The 18,746-nt window shown below is 41.5% G+C and overlaps 1 protein-coding gene across 3 annotated transcripts in view; it reads left to right on the top strand.

Annotated features, from left to right (window-relative positions):
- Window positions 1-18,746, top strand: part of STK3 (serine/threonine kinase 3) — a 466,952-nt gene that overhangs the window by 134,000 nt on the left and 314,206 nt on the right. For 2 of the 3 annotated variants that reach the window (XM_025393762.1, XM_025393761.1), the window contains exon 1: window positions 918-1,129. The exons of the other annotated variant lie outside the window; for it this stretch is intronic. In XM_025393762.1, the coding sequence (XP_025249547.1) occupies window positions 1,104-1,129 (26 nt within the window). In that variant the 5' untranslated portion in view covers window positions 918-1,103. Of the gene's footprint in view, window positions 1-917; window positions 1,130-18,746 lie in introns of those variants that run through there. 3 annotated transcript variants of the gene reach the window in all.

The raw sequence follows: 18,746 nt of genomic DNA, 5'->3' as shown, positions 1-18,746 counted from the left end.
CCAAAGTGTTGGGATTACAGGCATGAGCCACCGCGCCCGGCCCATCTTGACAATTTCTGACAAAAACAGGTAAACTCATGTAGCAGCTGTATATTGTTATGTGAAAGGTATCTATACATGGAATTTAAGGTTAAAAGTATACCCACAATATGGATGCATGCAGTGGTCAAATTACAATGGGATGAGGACTACTGGGATCAGGTTAGGGGAGAGGACCAAAGAGGGAACCAAGCACACTTTTCTTGAGTATTCTTCTTGGCACCATAATTTGTGACAGGCTTGCCAGGTTACCCAATGGGACAGCTGCAAGGACCCAGTGCAACTGAATTTGGTGCACCGAGAGATCTCACTGCATTAATTATTTTCTCGGTAATTAGATGTAATTATTGTGAAATGTAGCGAGGAGCTTGTCTACAATAAAAATCAAACAAGAATTTCCAGAAGTATCCCTAGTACTGCGGCCTACACATGCCAAATGGCTGGGGGAAAAACATAACCGATAATTATAAACAGAACTAGAGAGGGAAGCGTGGGCAGTTAGAAAGTAATACTTCAAACGGATTCACACGATGTTTGGATGTATCGTTGGGAAAGTCAAAGAAATGAGTCAAATTGGATCAGGGCAAACCGTATCGAGGGCAAGCGAGGGGCGGAGCACTGGGCCAGCTCGGAGGCACTCGCCCTTCCACAGGCTAGAGCGTCTCCGGCCTCGCCCCCTCGCTCTAGCCGAACCTCCTTCTTTTCCCGGTCACGGGGCTCTGGGGTCAGCCCGGCCTTCGTCCCCAGCCCCGCCCACCCGCCGCGGCACCAGCCCCGCCCGCCAGCCCAGGCCGCGGCAGGCTCCGCCCCCCGCCGCGGCGCCCGGCTCCGCCCACCTTCTCTGGGCCGCTGCCGGAGGCAGGCGACCGGCGGCCGGGGGCGGGGCGGTAGGAGCAGCGCTCCGAAGCGGGAGGGAGATCCGCCGCGGAGTTACGGGAAAGTTGGTCCGAGTTCCCAGAGTTTCCCTCTGTGGTTCCCTAGGCTCGGCCAGCCGGTGCCCGGTCTCCTTTCCTCCTTTCGGCCTTCGCAGTCCACCAGGTCCCTCTCTCTGCCCCCCGGCCGCCATGGAGCAGCCGCCGGCGCCTAAGAGGTAACGAATCGGGGAGCGGGAAGAAGGAGGGAAGCGGCGCCGGCGGCCTCCGGGCGGGGGTGGCTAGGCCAGGCCCTGCTGCGACCCTCTCCCTGCCCGCCGGGCCCTGAGCCGGGCGCGCCGAGGTCGGGAGGCGGGTCCGAGTGTCCCGCAGAGTCCGTCTACGGGGCGAGGGGGCCTGAGGGGAGTGGGAGCCGGAGCCTCCCCTGCGGCCGCCGGCGTGGAAAGTCGGGTGGGCAGCGCCGGGCTCCCTGCGGCCTGACCTCCCGGGGCGGGTGGGGTGATCCCTCGTAGCAAGTTCACAAAGTCTGGGAGACTTAAAACCAGGGAATTATTGGTCTTCTTACAACCACGTAGACTTTCTTGTCAAATGTTCTGCATAATACTGCCTTTTGTTTTTTTTGAGAAGGTGGTTTGCTTACGGCTTAAGGAATTAAATATTAATAGCTACACAGTCTGTAAAACATTGTGGATGTGCTGCTCTGACAGGTGTTCCTCCGCCTAACCCCTCAAGTTCAAAAGTATTTATGGATTCAAGACAGTGGGAAGTTTAAATTAGAACCCCCTCCCCCAATATAGATTTGCGTGTAAAAATAGTGCTGCTTTGGTATGGTATTTACTGTTATTAATGGTTTATATTTAATCTTTGATACCTATGTTGGAAATGTGTGCATACAAGAGTGGGATGTGTTTGAGCTAATATTTGCGATGATCTTAGGAAGCCAAAGCTAGGTTGTCCATTGACAGAAGTTCATAATATGCATTCCTCTCTCCCCAAGAATGAGTTAACGAATTGTCTGATGTTGCTGAAACATTTACTCAGTCTTTCATTTTTAACTTATAAAATAAGGATAGTAATCTCTCAGATAGTGCTGTTGTGAAGATTAAAGAGATCGTTTGCTTTGACAGCTGGAGATCTTTAGATGAAAGGTGTGTTCAAGAACGTAGGATAATTGAAAAGGTAGGAACTTTGGGGGCTATTGTGAATTGTGTGACTAGACAAGTGAACCTTGAGGCCTGGAAGCCATCTGTTCAGGTGAAAAAAGGGGGGAGTCGTGAAGGAGTTTCCAAAAGGGACCTGCTGTCAGAGCCCTTGAGTAAGTCAACTGATAGATTATTTTCTGGCATTTCGTAAGTTACCTGCATTCTACTCACTGGGCACCGTTTTAATACAATATCAGAGAATTGGGCACTTTTTTCTTTTCTGGAAGAACTGGAAGGAGCACTTCTGAGAAAACACAATAGGCCAGTTCGAGCAACTAAATTGAAGTGCAGCTCTCTATTGATTAGCTGTACTGTAAGTTCTCAGAGTTTCATTATAGGTGTAAGAGAATCCTTGCCCTTGTAGAGACATTAGAGAACCTGGAGGAGTCAGGGGCAGGTGTAGGCGGTAATTCTGTGGTGATTTATACTTTTCAAAGTGGTGGTTGCACATTTAACATACTTATTTTTAGCTTATTCGGAGAGTCTTATTTTGAAGTAGTGAACAAAAATGCCACAAAGGCATTTTGAAAAGGCAAAAGGTATGTGACAGCAATCCCTTATATTTGAATGTCTCAACATTTTAAGAATTTTCGTATTCATAATATTTAATCCTCACAGCAACCCTATGGAGTAGGTTGGTTTATAGGCATTAATCCTAATTTATAGATGAGGATGTTGAGGGAGTTTGCCACATGGAAGGCTATGACAGGAATTACTGGCAGTTTTGTCCCTATTGATTATTATCTCCTAATAGTGAAATATAGCTACTCGTTTTGAGGTCATCCTGTTTGCCAGGAAATTTAAATATACATTATTTAAATCCTGAGAAATAGTAATCCTGGCACTGCTACTTATTATGCTAGTTCTAAGTTTAATTTTTCCATCTGTGGAAATGTATTGTGAGGATTAAATGAGGTGATATGTAAAGCACTTGGGACAGAGTAAGACCCTGTCTCAAAAACAAAAACAAAAACAAAACAAAAACAACAAAAGATAATGGGGACTAATTTAATAAATATTTATGTATCACAACTGAGCTTAAGAAATAAAATTTGACCAATATATTCGAAGCCCCTATGTGTTCAACAGTGTTAGTTGTTAACTTATGTTTTCTTTATTATATGAGGCTCAAAGAGGCTAAATAACTTGATCAAGTAGAGAAGGTGCCAGAATTCTGCATCTGATTGGCTACAAAGGCTGTGCACCCTCTCATTGTATACAGTGATGGCTCTTTTCGAAACTCTCTTTCTTATTCCATGATGTAGTGGTCCTCTTTTTTCTGTAATCTCCTGGTCTCTGTTGCTTATTCTGCTCATAATGCCTATAAAAGTGCCATTTTGCTTTTCTGCCTTGATTAACACTTCCTTAGTGCTGACTTTTACATGGCCTTATCGATGTTGTTGATGTTCGGGTATGACTAGAAGCTGCTGCTCAGTTGGCATTTTTCATTTTTTGAGGTAGGTCTTACTCTTTCATTAACCAATCTAGTTTGTCACTAGAGCCTATCAAATTTTCTATTGAAAAGTTGGTGGATTAATTTTTTCTCTTTTCTTTCTCAAGAGTACTACCCCATAAAACCCTTTCCATGGTTTTATGATCCTCACTTTTGAATTGCAGCAGTACCTTCTAGCTGGGCACTTTAGTCCAGTGGTTTTCAAAACTATTTTGTTTTGTTTTATTTTGTTTTGTTTTGAGATGGAGTGGTGCAATCTCGGCTCACTGCAACCTTCACCATCCTGGTTCAAGCGATTCTTGTCCCTTAGCCTACTGAATAGCTGGGATTACAGGTGGGTGCCACCATGCCCAGCTCATTTCTGTGTTTTAGTAGAGACAGGGTTTAGCCATGTTGGCCAGGCTGGTCTCCAACTCCAGACATTAGGTGATCCACCTGCTTCTGCCACCCAAAGTGCTGGGATTACAGGCGTGCACCACCGTGCCTGGCCCCCACTGTTCTTTATTTATGTTATAGGCTGTGGGTACTCCCAGCTTTGCCTTTATTCACACTTTTCCTTTAGAAAAGTTTGTGTTACTTTTTGCCTGAAGAATAATCTATGTTTTATTCTTCCTTCAAAGCCTACCTCATCAAGTATGTTTTCTGAGTACTTTCTAGCCTGAGATATTTCACTGAATTCATAACATGGTATCCATTTGATTATATACCATCTTTTTATTCTTTTTTATTACAAAATTTTAGACATCCAAAAGATAAAGAGGGCCTACTGCGGTGGTTCATGCCTTGTAATCTCAGCACTTTGTGGGGCTGAGGTGGGAGGATTGCTTGAGCCCAGCAGTGGCAGGTTTCAGTGAGCTGTGATTGTGCCACCTGCACTCCAGCCTGGATGACAAAGTGAGACCTTGCCTCAAAGAAACAAAAGTAAAAATAAAAACAAAACAAAACAAAAAAAGAGAACAGAGCCTAATTTAATAGATACTTAAGTATACTTAAGTATCTATTAAATTATTAAATTATTTAAATTAGAAATATTAATAAAAATATTACCAATACATTTGACGCCACCACGTGTATTTCTTCTCAATTACACTCCCTTCCCATCCCCCAAAAGGTAACCACTGCCATGAATTGGATATTTGTCCTTCCCATACATGCCTTTATATTTTTAATATGTTATATATATTTATATGCATGTGTGTATATATATGTATGTATGTACACATATCAGCACCTAATGTTAGGCCTGGGTATTAGGCCTGGCCTTGTCACTGACTTTGAAATTTGCTTCTTTGGGTATCTCCTCTGGGAGTTGGAGATTCCAGTGTGTAGCCAAGTTCAAGAATCATGACTCAGAGACCTAGATGATTTTTAAGGCAACTCTCACCCTCACATTCATTGATTTGGTCTCCTTAACAAAGTTTGTGTTAAACATAGGCAATAGATGTGGTCACCCATGTCACTGACTTGAGGCACCAGAGTAGTTTTTAGATTCCTTAGATTTCCTTAACATACCTGTCACTGAGGTCTTCAGAAGTCCTTTTTTTCTTTTTAACTTTTTTTTTTTTTTTTGAGATTGGGTCTCACTCTGTCGCCCTGGCTGGAGTGTAGTGGCACAATCATGGCTCACTGCAGCCTTGACCTCCCTGGGCTCAGGTGATCCTCCTACCTCAGCCTCCCGATTAGCTGGGACCACAAGCATACACCACCACACCTGATTTTTTTTTTTTTTTTAATTTGTAGAGATAAGATCTTACCATGTTGCCCAGGCTGGCCAAAGTTGTTATTAAAAGGATTTCCCTTTGGGAAGGGAAATCCGTTAAATCATAGATCTCCAACCATTTTGGCACCAGGGACCAGTCTAGTAGGAAATGATTTTTGCACGGATGGTTTAGTTGTGGGCGAAATGGTTTCAGGATGAAACTTCCATCTCAGATCATCAGGCATTAGTTAGATTCTCATAAGGAGCATGCAACCTAGATTCCTTGCATGCACAGCACAATAGAGTTCGCGCTTCTATGAGAATCTAATGCTACCGCTGATCTGACAGGACCTGGAGCCCAGAGCAAGGACAGTAATGCTTGCTCATAACTCATCTCCTGCTGTGCTGCCTGGTTCCTGGCAGGCCATGGACTAGTACTGGTCCACTGTACTGTACTGTAAAGAAGTTGGGCACTCCTTTATTAAATGATTATTAATTAGCATTTTGGTTAGATGGAATTGATTGGATTTTATTTTATTTTTTTTATTTTGAGACGGAGTCTTGCTCTGTCGCCCAGGCTGGAGTGCAGTGGCGCAATCTCGGCTCACTGCAAACTCCGTCTCCCGGGTTCACACCATTCTCCTCCCTCAGCCTCCTGAGTAGCTGAGACTACAGGCACCCGCCACCACGCCCAGCTAATTTTTTTGTATTTTTAGTAGAGACGGAGTTTCAACCGTATTAGCCAGGATGGTCTGGATCTCCTGACCTTGTGATCCACCCGCCTCGGCCTCCCAAAGTGCTGGGATTACAGGCTTGAGCCACAGCACACTGCCAAATTTATTGGAGTTTTTGTAGGGGAACTGCTAGCTGAGAGAAAAATGACCACATAATAGTCCAGCTTTGATAGGTAGAAAGGTAAATGACCAGAAAACATGGGCTCTTCACCAGGTGGAACCTTCATGGAAGGGAGGTAGGTCTCTGTGATAGATAGGTGGGCAGCATGAGAATATATTTAATACTTGTCAAAGAGAGGACAGAATATCACTGCTGGAGAGAGACACTTTACCAAATAGGCTTGTTCCTCAAATAGGTTATAGTGTTAGTTGTTGTTTAAAATGTATAATTCGTTGATTAAGGTGTAGTTGGAGGACAGGTTAGCATTGAACAATGAAAACACTAAAAGGATAGTAAAAGAATAAGCTATTGAAGCATACTTACTCTCAAGACAGGTGAGGAGAGTTCTTTAATTTAAGCTATAGTTGGATTCTGTCCCAATTTTTTAATTACTATTATTATTTTTAATAGTGTGAAAGGGTAGTTTGGGGGAAATAAAGTTGAAGGTTGAAGTCGTATATTAGGGTCCCTTCACACAAATGGAAAGCAAGAAAACACTAATTTCATAAGGGCAAATGAATGTTTGGAAGGATTACCCATCAGAAAATAGATTATTATGGAATGAAAAAGCAAAGGTAATGGGTTGAGAATATAGAGGAGTTAAGTAGAAAGTACTCATGAATTCTTCAGCATGAAGAGCCCACATCAACTTGTAGCATCTGTAGCCTGGATCTCAGGCCAGGGATTAGGAATGGAGAGAGAGAGCAGGTAACTCCCAGTGCTCATGAATGGAAGTGGGTGAGACAAAGCAACACACCAGTTAAGTGGATAGTAGGAATATTACGAAGATATTGCAGGGAGAAGAAGGGTGGATGTCATTTTATGTGTATATTCCTAATTTATGTTTCCTTGGAATGTTGGAAAGTAAAATTGTGTGTATATCATAGAGATTGACTAAATAGAGAGCTGGAGTTTTCTTTGAGAAGATGAACTCTAAGAACCCTTAAAAAACCCAGCAGTCTTAGAGGAAGGCCCTAGGGAAAATTTCCAATTTTAGAGGTAGGCAAATGGACAAAATGTTCAAAGTAGTTAGTCCAAGGGGAAAAGAAAAGAACCAAGCAAACAGGAGCATCTCTGGATTAACAACTTGGTCCCTAAAGCATCTGCTGTCCTCCCTTTGGCTTTTCTTGGTTAATTTAGGGTGGCATTGACTTGATTAGGATTGCTTTAGGCCCTGCTGATGGCAACAGTCAGTTGGCTCTTTCTTCTTGGATAGAAGGAGTGTGACAATAAAAGTTGCAATAGTTCTGGTAAACAAACTTTTGTTGCACGTCAACTAGAGAAACTCAGTCTTTAGTTGACTCTATAAACAATTCAGGCCATCATATATTACTGGCTTTCAACATTTTTTCAAAAAAATAATCATTGATACTGAGACTCAGTATAGACCGACACGTTTATGTAAATGGGAGGTAGAGGTGCTCCGGAGGATTGCTTGAGCCCAGGAGATTGAGGCTGCAATGAGCCATGATCGTGTGGTTGCATTCCATCCTGGGCAACAGAGCAAGACCCGGTCTCAAAAATGTTCATTGCTTGCATACATACTATGAATATCGACATGAAGGTTACCTTGAATTTCTGAAAGTACATCATAGGAGTATATCTTGAAAAATGACTCACAGCAAAATGAGAATTACAAAGTATTAACATTAATGATAATTAGGTAGTATTATTTTGAGTTCTGAATTAGTTTATAGATTTATATAATACCAGACATCTTAGTGAAGAGGTGAATTGAGTAAATTTTTCAGATGTTTCTGCTATCTTGAAACACACACACACACACACACACACATATTTATAATTTATAATTGGCAGCTAATTTTCTTGACTCTTTGTTTTTGGAACCAAGCCACATAGTCTCCTGTTCTCTGTTGTGTTGCTGTGTTCTCTTTTTTCTGAAAACTGGCTTTCTTTACTTACTGATCACTACTCATGGCAAAATTGGCATTCAGCCTTTACTTCATTTTCTCATTTATTCATACATTCAGTAATTATTAATTGTTTTCCACATTCCAGATGCTCATTGGTGAATGAAACAGGTGGGCTCTTTGCCCTCATATATAATAACGTAGACTCTTGTTGGAGCTTGAGCTATGAAAAATATAAGTAGTGTGTAGAGAAAGATGGTGGAACCTGCTTAATAGGGCAGTTGGCAGAGGCTTTTCTGAGAAGGTGATGTTTAAGTTGTGACCTGACATTGAGAAATTATCCATGTGAGTAGCAAGGGAAAAGTATTCCAGTCAGAGGGGAAAGCTATGAGAAGGCCGGGAGGTGGGAAAGAGCTTAATGTGTGGGAGGAATTGAAATGAGACCAATGTGCCTGGATTGGAGAAGAGGACAGTGGCTAGAGATGAGGTCAGAGACATGGGCACGGATTCAATGATGCCAGCCATGGAAAGGAATTTGGATTTAAGTCAGAGCTCTGTGTGCTGTCGTTAAAGGTTTTTAAGCATGATTTTAAGCAGTTTATGTTTTTAAAAGATCCTTTTGGCTGCTTTGGGTAGAGTAGATTGTAGAGGGTTAAGAATAAAAGAGAAACAAGTTAGGAAACTATTTGAATAGTTTGTGGTTTGAGATGGTAGAGTCAATGGAGATGGAAGTAGAGAGATTTGTGATGTTTTGGAGTTATGAATGAAGGACTTACTGATAGACTAGATGTGGGGAATGAGGAGAAAAAAAAGTATCTATCCTGGCTCCTATGTTTTGGGTTGAAACAACTTGGGGAATGAGGAAAGACTGGGAGAAGAACAGGTTTGGATATCTATAAATCTCTTTCTTGGAATTTCAGAATCCCAAGAAAGTGAATCTGATTGGCCTAAAATATGATATTAAGTGGTTCCTTTAGAAGAGAAAGTGGGTAGGGAGGAAATGATGCGCACTGATTTCTATTATTATTATTATTGTTTTTTGAGATGGAGTCTTCCTCTGTCGCCCAGCCTGGAATGCAATGGCGCAATCTTGGCTCACTGCAGTCTCCGCCTCCTGGGTTCAAGTGATTCTCCTGCCTCAGCCTCCCAAGCTGCTGGGACTACAGGCGCGTGCCACCACGCCCAGCTAATTTTTATATTTTTAGTAGAGATGGGGTTTCACTATATTGGCCAGGCTGGTCTCGAACTCCTGACCTCAGGTGGTCCACCCACCTTGGCCTCCCAAAGTGCTGGGATTACAGGCATGAGCCGCCATGCCTGGCCTGATTTCTATTTTTATCCTGTTGTTTTCACTCAGTTAGAGTAGAGAATGGAAAACATATCTAGCCTTTTTTAGGTGTTGAAATGTTCAGGTGTGCTGGTAACCTGCTATTAAAAAAACCTTTTTATTGCAAAATAGAACATTAGTACAAAACACATGTGTGGCTTGGTGAATTATTATAAGGCAGATACCTTTGTAATCACACCTCAGGTTGAGAAATAGATCACAGTGGCCTTTCATTGTAAGTAATCATTTTCCTGACTTGTGTAGTAATAACCCAAATGTGCATTGCTAGATACTCTGGTTAGTCTTGATGATTAAGAAATAGTAGGTTTTGGCCAGATGTGGTGGCTCACACCTGTAATCCTAGCACTTTGGGAGGCCGAGGTGGGTGGATCACCTGAGGTGAGGAGATCGAGACCAGCCTGACCAGCATGGCAAAACCCCATCTCTACTAAAAATACAAAAATTAGCTAGGCATGGTGGTGGCCGCCTGTAATCCCAGCTACTCAGGAGGCTGAGGCAGGAGAGTTCCTTGAACCCAGGAGGTGGAGGTTGCAGTGAGCTGAGATCACGCCAGTGTACTCCAGCCTGGGCAACAAGAGGGAAACACTGTCTCAGGAAAAAAAAAAAGAAAGGCAAAAAAAGTAGTAGTGGTTTTTGTGTGTGTGTGTATGTGTGTGTGTGTGTGTGTGTTTTTTCTTTTGAGACAAGATATTGCCCTGTCACCTAGGCTGGAGTGCAGTAGTGCAATCTCAGCTCATTATAGCCTGACCCTCCTGGGCTCAAGGGATCCTCCTGCCTCAGCTGCCTGAGGAGCTGGGACTATAGGCATCGGCCACCATGCCCAGGTAATTTGTGTGTTTGTAGACACGGGGTCTTGCCATGTTGCTCAGTCTGGTCTTGAACTCCTGGGCTCAAGTGGTCCTGCCTTGGCCTCCTGAAGTGTTGGGATTACAGGCATGAGCCACAGCACCCAGCCCAAAAAGTAATTTTAATATGAGTTGTCACTTTTAATCTTTAGTTTAGTCCTCCATCCTTTTCCTTTTCCTGTTGGAGAACCCAGGTTGTTTGAACTGTTTTCCCAGAGTCTGGATTTTGCTGATTGCTTAATGTAGGTCAGTTCAACATGTTCCTTTGTCTTCTGTATTTTCTGCAAACGTGCAGCTGGATCCAGAGATGGAGCAGACTCAAGTTCGATCCCTTAGGCATTGTGATATATATATAGGTGGGGTTTGGCAAGACCATGGGAATATCTTAATGTCTAATTATCTTTCTTTTTTGTGATGTTAGTGGCTGTGGATGGTTAGTGGGTGTTTGCAAAATAATGAAATTCTAAATACATCATTTTGCTTTCATTTATTAATTGGAATGTTTTTATAAAAAGTAACTTCCCCTCATCTTCTGTTTAGTTACCCAGTGGTATCGTTGATAAAGGAAAAGACAGGATAAATGTTTGATTCTTTCCTGTTACTTACTAGTTTTCAAGATAAGGAATTAGTTCCCTGTCTTCCTCCAAAGGTGGCCATTGTTTTTTCTTTTAAATGCCATTATGAGAAGATGGATTTAATCCATTGGAATTACTTTCATTGAAGTGCAAATTGTCTCATCTTTGGTTAGTGGGAGTCTCTTCAGGAGTTAACATAACCCTAGAGGTTTTTGATAGTTTCCTTGTTGTCTGCTTTGATATTTGGGGCCCATCTTGTATATTTCTTGTCCCAGATCTGGAATCATCCATTTCTCCAAGAAGCCGTGGTTTCTCTTAGTGAGAAATGGTATTTCAAGATCCTAACCTGGAGACTAATATCGTATCCTGTTGTTTTTAATAGCATTTTATTCATAGATAGGATAACTGATTTTTTCTTTCAAACTCTGGGATATTCTGCCAAAAAATGTGATGGCACTGGTGGTTTTGAGCTCCTTTCTCTGGATAGTCTCTCCACTACACATTTATTTTCTAAGTTTGAGTCAGAAATTGGGCATATATAAATTCAAATTACGTGATATAGACTATTTAGAGCAGACTTTTATCTTTATGTTCTTCCTATTTGCTCTGGTTGCTCTTTGACCCACTATAATCCTAATACCCCGTCTCACTTTTTTCTCACCATTTAGTGTTTCAGAGGACCTAGTGTCATTTTAAATGAAAAAGATAGAAAATAAAATAATCCAAGACAAATAACACCACTGTTGGTAAGAGTAGATTTTAGGCTGGGTGCAGTAGCTCATGCACTAATCCCAGCACTTGGGAGGCCGAGGCAGGCAGATTGCTTGAGCCTAGGAGTTCGAGACCAGCCTGGGCAACATGGCAAAACCTGGTCTCTACAAAAAAATACAAAAATTAGCTGAGCATGGTGATGCACACCTGTGGTCCCAGCCAGGAGGCTGAGGTGGGAGCATCACCTGAGCCCGGGATGTTGAGGTTCCACTGAGCCGTGATCATGCCACCGCATCCCAGCTTGGACTACAGAGTGAGACCCTGTCTCAAACTACACTCCAGTCTACTCCACTCCACTCTAAAAAAATTTGCCAGGTATAGTTTTTCATGCTTGTAGTCCCAGTACATGGGAGGCTGATGTGGAAGGATTGCCTGAGCCTGGGGGGTTGTGGCTACAGCAGGCTATGATTGTACCACTGCACTCCAGCTTGGGTGACCTGGTGAGACCCTGTCTCTACAACAAACAAAACATTAGCTGGGCGTGGTGGCGAATGCCTTTAGTCCTAGTGACTTGGGAGGCTGAGGTCAGAGGATTGCTTGAGCCTAGGAGGTTGTGCTGCAGTGACTTGTAATTATACCACTTTACTCCAGCTTGAACTGCAGCTTGGGTGACAAACAAACAAACAAACAAACAAACAAACAAAAGGCCGGGTGTGGTGGCTCATGAATAATGCCAGAACTTTGGGAGGCCGAGGCGGATGGATCACCTGAGGTCGGGAGTTCGAGACCAGCCTGACCAACATGGTGAAACCCTGTTTCTACTAAAAATACAAAAAATAAAAAGTTAGCCAGGCATGGTGGCGGATACCTGTAGTCCTAGCTGCTCGGGAGGCTGAGGCAGGAGAATCCCTTGAACCCAGGAGGTGGAGGTTGCAGTGAGCAGAGATCGCGCCACTACTCTCCTGCCTGGGTGACAGAGAGAGACTCTGTCTCAAAAAAAAGGAAAAAAATCAATTAAAGATTCAGTTGCCTTTTTTAGTTCTCAAATCTAGGTATGGTTATTTCAGAATACTTACAATGAACTGGATTAAAATGTATGAGCCTTATAGGTGTCCATATTTCTAATGAAATTATTTTTAATTTTTATTTTACTAGAACATGAATATGTTAGGGCATTTTCAAATTTATTTTAATAGGACATGAATATGTTAGACCATTTTCAAATTTGTCTGTATTTTCTGAATTTGTGATTTTTGAATAATTAGTAATTAAGAAAGTGAATGTAGTAACATGTCTTAGGAATAGGGAGTATGTCGCAGTGTTCGTTAACTTTGTATAGGTTTGTTACAAGAAATGCAAAGAAATCATATCACTTTCCAGTTTATGATAAGTGGAGAAAATTCTTAGATAATAAAAATTAGAGTCCAAGAGAGAAAGAAGAAGAGAAAATTTCAGCTTCTTTTCTTTTAAAACTCCTTGCCAGAAAATTATAATTTTAGAGTACTTTTGGGCAAAGAGCCCAACTTAAGAGGAAATAGTATCATAGAGTTAAAAAACAAGACTTTCATTTAATTAAAAAAGTTCTGTCTATTGCAGAGCATTTATTTTCTTAGGTGGTTTCAGGTTTTTATGGTGCCAATAATTAATTAAACCCCCATAAATTTAATACTGTTTTATAAAAGTAAATACACTATGAAATCATCAGATTACATCTATTTTGTATCAAAACAGTGATACAAAGTAAAGCAATTAAGAGCTGGTGCTTTAGAGTCTGATAGATGTTGGCTCTAATCTCAGCTCTGCCATTTACTGAAATGCAGTGGTGGGCAAGTTATTTAGCTTTTCTGTCTGAATATACTCGTAAAATGGAAGTTGTATACTACCTTCTCCTTGAGTTTTGTGAAGATTAAATGAAATATTGATTTTACAGCATTTGTCTCTGAAGACAGTTTCCAAACTGTTTAAAAAATGTGTCTGACATTGTCAGCATCTTTTGAAGAAACACGTAACTTTCCTTTTAAAAATTTTTTTATTATACTTTAAGTTCTAGGGTACATGTGCACAATGTGCAGGTTTGTTACATATGTATACATGTGCTGTGTTGGTGTGCTGCACCCATTAACTCGTCATTTACATTAAGTATATCTCCTAATGCTATTCCTCTCCACTCCCCCTACCCCACGACAGGCCCTGGTGTGTGTCGTTCCCCACCTCGTGTCCAAGTGTTCTCATTGTTCAATTCCCACCTATGAGTGAGAAGATGCAGTGTTTGGTGTTCTGTTCTTGCAATAGTTTGCTGAGAATGGTGGTTTCCAGCTTCATCCATGTCCCTACGAAGGACATGAGCTCATCCTTTCTTATGGCTGCATAGTATTCCATGGTGTATATGTGCCGCATTTTCTTAATCCAGTCTATCATTGATGGACATTTAGGTTGGTTCCAAGTCTTTGTTATTGTGAATGGTGCTGCAGTAAACATATGTGTGCATGTCTTTATAGCAGCATGATTTATAAACCTTTGGGTATATTCCCAGTAATGGGATGGCTGGGTCAAATGGTATTTCTAGTTCTAGATCCTTGAGGAATCGCCACACTGTCTTCCACACAGTTGAACTGGTTTAGAGTCCCACGAACAGTGTAAAAGTGTTCCTGTTTCTCCACATCCTCTCCAGCACCTGTTGTTTCCTGACTTTTTAATGATCACCATTCTAACTGGTGTGAAATGGTATCTCATTGTGGTTTTGATTTGCATTTTTCTGATGGCCAATCATGATGAGCATTTTTTTCATGAGAAACACATAACTTTCTAAGAGTATAATAAGACAATGTTCACTTCTAGTTCTAGCTGATTTTTTTTTAAGAAAAATCAATTTTATTACTTCAGAGCTAAACATTTGCTAAATATTTGTAAAATGTTGAGCTTTTAAAAGGCAAAAGGGAGCAGGATTAAAAAAAAATGGCCGGGTTCGGTGGCTCACCCCGTAATCCCAGCACTTTGGTAGGTTGAGGTGGCTGGATCACTTGAGGTCAGAAGTTCGAGAACAGCCTGGCCAACATGGTGAAACCCTGCCCCTACTACAAATACAAAAATTAGCTAGGTATGGTGTCCCACGCCTATAATCCCAGCTACTTGGGAGGCTGAGGCGGGAGAATTGCTTGAACTTGGGAGGTGGAGGCTGCAGTGCCACTGCACTCCAGCCTGGGCGACAGACCAAGACTTTGTCTCAAAAACAGTAACAACAACAACAACAAAGAAACCTTTAATTTTACTAGTTTGAGGTAAAAGTGTACTTCCTGTAGTTGATGAAGAAAAGATGTTTTGTTTTGTGGATTCAAAATCAGACTCCTCAATGTATAATTTAGAAAATGCTTTTTATTTAATGCTAACTTTGAGACTTTTTGACATCGTTTAATAAGGTCATATTGAAGGACTAAAGGATGAAAACCTTTCATATGTTTTAAAGATGTATGACTTTTTTTTTTTTTTTTAATAACAGTATTTAAAGTGAAACTGCTAGGGTGGAAGAGGTTTTTTTTTTTTTTTCCTTAAATGGAACACTTAATTAATTTGCATATCATCCTTGTGTAGGAACCATGATAATCCTCTCTGCATCATTAGTAGGACTTAATTTTAAATGAGATTTCACATATGAGATGAAGGGTCATGCCTAGCACATATCAGTAACACTTATGACTCATTAAATAGCTGCTATTAGTAGTGATACAGCTACCAGCAGTGTGGTCATTAAAACCTTTGCTTTAGTGATAGGGAAATCTGCCAGAAGAGAAAAAGAGATTGACAGTTACAGAGCTGAAATCACGTAGAAGGCACTTTATGAAGAAGTAATCTCTGTTCTCGGGGTTGGAACTTTTTTCTCTTCCTGAGTTAACACTCTTGCCAGTGCCTCTTCTCCATGATTAGTTTCCTAAGAGATCTAGAGGGCAGATACCAATTGTATTAGTCTGTTTTGTGTTGCTAGTATAAAGGAATGCCTGAGACTGAGTAATTTATGAAGAAAGATTTCCTTGGCAAGCATGGCACCAGCATCAGCTTAGTTTCTGGTGACGCTTCAGGAAGCTTTTACTCATGGCAGAAGGCATAGGGGAGCAGGTGTGTCACATGGGAAGAGAGAGGGACCAAGAGAGAAGAGGAGGTGCGAAGCTCTTTAAACAGCCAGCTCTCTTGTGAATTAATAGAGCGAGAACTCACTTATCGCCAAGGGGACAACACCAAGCCATTCATGAAGGATCCTCCCCCATGACCCAAACACCTCCTACTAGGTTTAGGCCCCACCTCCAACATTGGGAATCACATTTCAACATGAGATTTGGAGGGGACAAACATCCAAACTATATCACCAATTATTTTTGACTAGAGAGCTAGATCTGATTGTATAGAAAGCCTTCCTTTGTGTCTTTTTTTTAAAAGCTTTTCACCAAAACAAATAAATAAAAAGTGGGCAAGGAACTTGAATAGAGATTTCTCCAAAGAAGATATATACATTGGCCAATAAGCACATGAAAAGATGCTTGACATCAGTAGTCATCAGGGAAATGCAATTGAAACGACAACGAGATGCCACTTCATAGTCTTTAGGATGGCTATTATTTAAAAAAAAAAAAAAAACCGGCAGAAAATCACAAGCATTGGTGAGGATGTGGAACAATTGGAGCCCTTGTGCATTGCTGGTGGGAGAGTGAAATAGTGCACCCACTGTGGGAAACATTGTAGCAATTCCTCAAGAAATTATAAACATAGAATTACCATGTGACTCAGTAATTCCACTTCTGGATATATACCTGATATGCTTTGGATCTGTATCCCCTCCCAAATCTCATGTCAAATTGTAATCTCCAGTGTTGGAGGTGGGACCTGGTGGCAGGTGATTGGATCATGAGGGCAGTTTCTCATGAATGGTTTAGCACCATCCCCCAGTGCTGGTCTTGTGAGAGGGTTCTCACAAGATCTGGTTGTTTCTAAGTGTGTAGCACGTCCCTATCTCACTCTCTCTCTTCCTCCTGCTCCAGCCACATGGCCATGTGAAGTGCTACTCCCCCTTTGCCTTCCATGACTGGAAGCTTCCTGAGGCTTCCTCAAAAGCAGAGCAGAAGCTGCTATGCTTCCTGTGTAGGCTGCAGAACCATAAGTCAATTAAACCTCTTTTCTTTATGCATTACCCAGTCTCAGGTATTTCTTTATAGCAGCACCAGAACGGATGAATACAAGACCCAAAAGAATCGAAAGCAGGGTCTCGAGATATTTGTGTGCCTATATTCATAGCAGCATTATGTACAACGGCCCGGAGGAGGTGGAAGCAACCCACGTGTCCATCAGCGGATGAATGGATAAACAAAACGTGGTGTATATACACAGTGGAATATTATTCAGACTTAAAAAGGGATAAAATTCTGACACGTGTTGCAACATGGATGAACCTTGAAAATATTAAGCTAAGTGAAGTAAAGTACACACAAAAGGACAAATTTGTATGATTCCACTAGAATAGTCACAGTCATAGAACCAGATAGAAAGCAGAATGGTGGTTACCAGCGACTATGGGGAAGTGGAATATGGAAAGTTATTTAATAGGTATAGAGTTTTGGTTGGAGATGATAAAGAACTTTTTCTACACTTACAAGACTTCTGACACCAAATACGTGGGGTTTTCCCCCCACAGCTCCCAGTACTCTGTCCTAGCATTTAATTCAATTTTGATGCTAACTCCCTGGAGTTAGTGTCAGACACCACAGGTTAAGGGCTGAGTTATATAAGACTTCCACCACTTCAGATGCCAGTTGCAAGTCCCATGCCTCTGGTACTTCTGATGTGGCTACAAATCAGGTTCAATCATCGGCTACAATGGTTCATTGAATGCAGGGAAACACTTTACTTACTACTACCAGTTTATTATAAAGGATATACAGATGAAAAGGCACATAGGGTGAGGTCTGGAAGGGTCCCCAGTGCAGGAGCTTATGTCCCCATGGAGTTGGGGTGCATCACCCTTTCAGCACGTGGATGTGTTCATTGATCCAGAAGAAATTCGCTGAGTCCCATCATTTAGGGTTTTTATGGCGGCTTCACCCCATAGGTATGATTGATTAAATTATTGGCTCTTTGTGATTAGGTCAGACTCCAGTCCTTCTCCCCTCCCTGAAGGTGGGGCTGAAAGTTCTGACCATATAATCACATGATTGGTTTCTTGGGTGACCAGCTTCCCTACCCACTCCCCTGCAGCTTTGTAGGGGCCTACCAAGAGTCATCTCATTAGCATAAGCTCAAATTTATTTGAAAGGGACTTATTATGAATAGCAAAAGATAATCCTTCCACCCTTATCATTCAGGAAATTCCAAAGGTTTTCGGGGCAGTGTGCCAGGAATGTATATTTCTTATTAGATCATCATATTACAGATGATGAAAAAATTTGGGAAATGGATAACAGTGATTGTTGCACAATAGCTGAATGTACGGATCACTGAATTGTACATGTTAAAATCGTAAACTTTATGTTGTGTATATTCTGCCACAATAATAATTAAAAAAAGCCTTTAGCCAATCATAAACAGCTCTCTCCTTTCTTCTCAGCTTTTCCTGAGTCTCTTAGCAGAAGTTACAACCTGTCCGCAAACGTGCAAACTGCTGTTCCAAGGTTGGAAACAGAGAAAAGAAAGAAAGAGGACCAAATATAGTCCCTTCATTTTTTCTGCCCTAAGGCCTTTTGTGACTGACCGAGCTGTTTCGTGTGTTTTTGTGTTTGCAGACTTTTCAGAAACAGCTGTAGTCGTCTCACTTTACACTTTCTTTCCTGTCCTACCCTCATGTTTTCATATAATTTAACACAGATGCTTTCCGCTACTTTGTAGAGAAGATTGAAATACAGTGGCTGGTAGGAAGAGGTGCTGCCTTCATCTTAATTTCATTTGATTATTGTTCTACATAATTTTTGCTTCTGTCACAGAAGGACAATTTCTTCTCTTCTTCATCTCATCTGACCTTTCAACATGTCCCTTTTCATAGCTCTTTATTAGGACTTTATTCCTGTAAACACACTTTTGTCCCCCAGTTTAAAAATCTGTTTCTACGAGTATATTCTGTTTCAGCCTTCCAACATGCTTAGGCCTTGTTTATTAATGAAACTACTCTAGGTTGCAGATTAGTCATTGTTTTGGCAAGACCAGAAACTTTTTCTCTGTTCTTAACATTCCTCATATCTGTTTCTTGAAGTTTTCTCTGTCA

The sequence above is a fragment of the Theropithecus gelada genome, chromosome 8 (assembly GCF_003255815.1).
Source record: "Theropithecus gelada isolate Dixy chromosome 8, Tgel_1.0, whole genome shotgun sequence".
Taxonomy (NCBI): domain Eukaryota; kingdom Metazoa; phylum Chordata; class Mammalia; order Primates; family Cercopithecidae; genus Theropithecus; species Theropithecus gelada.
Note: the sequence above shows the minus strand (reverse complement) of the source record. Positions and strands in the feature narration are given on the sequence as shown.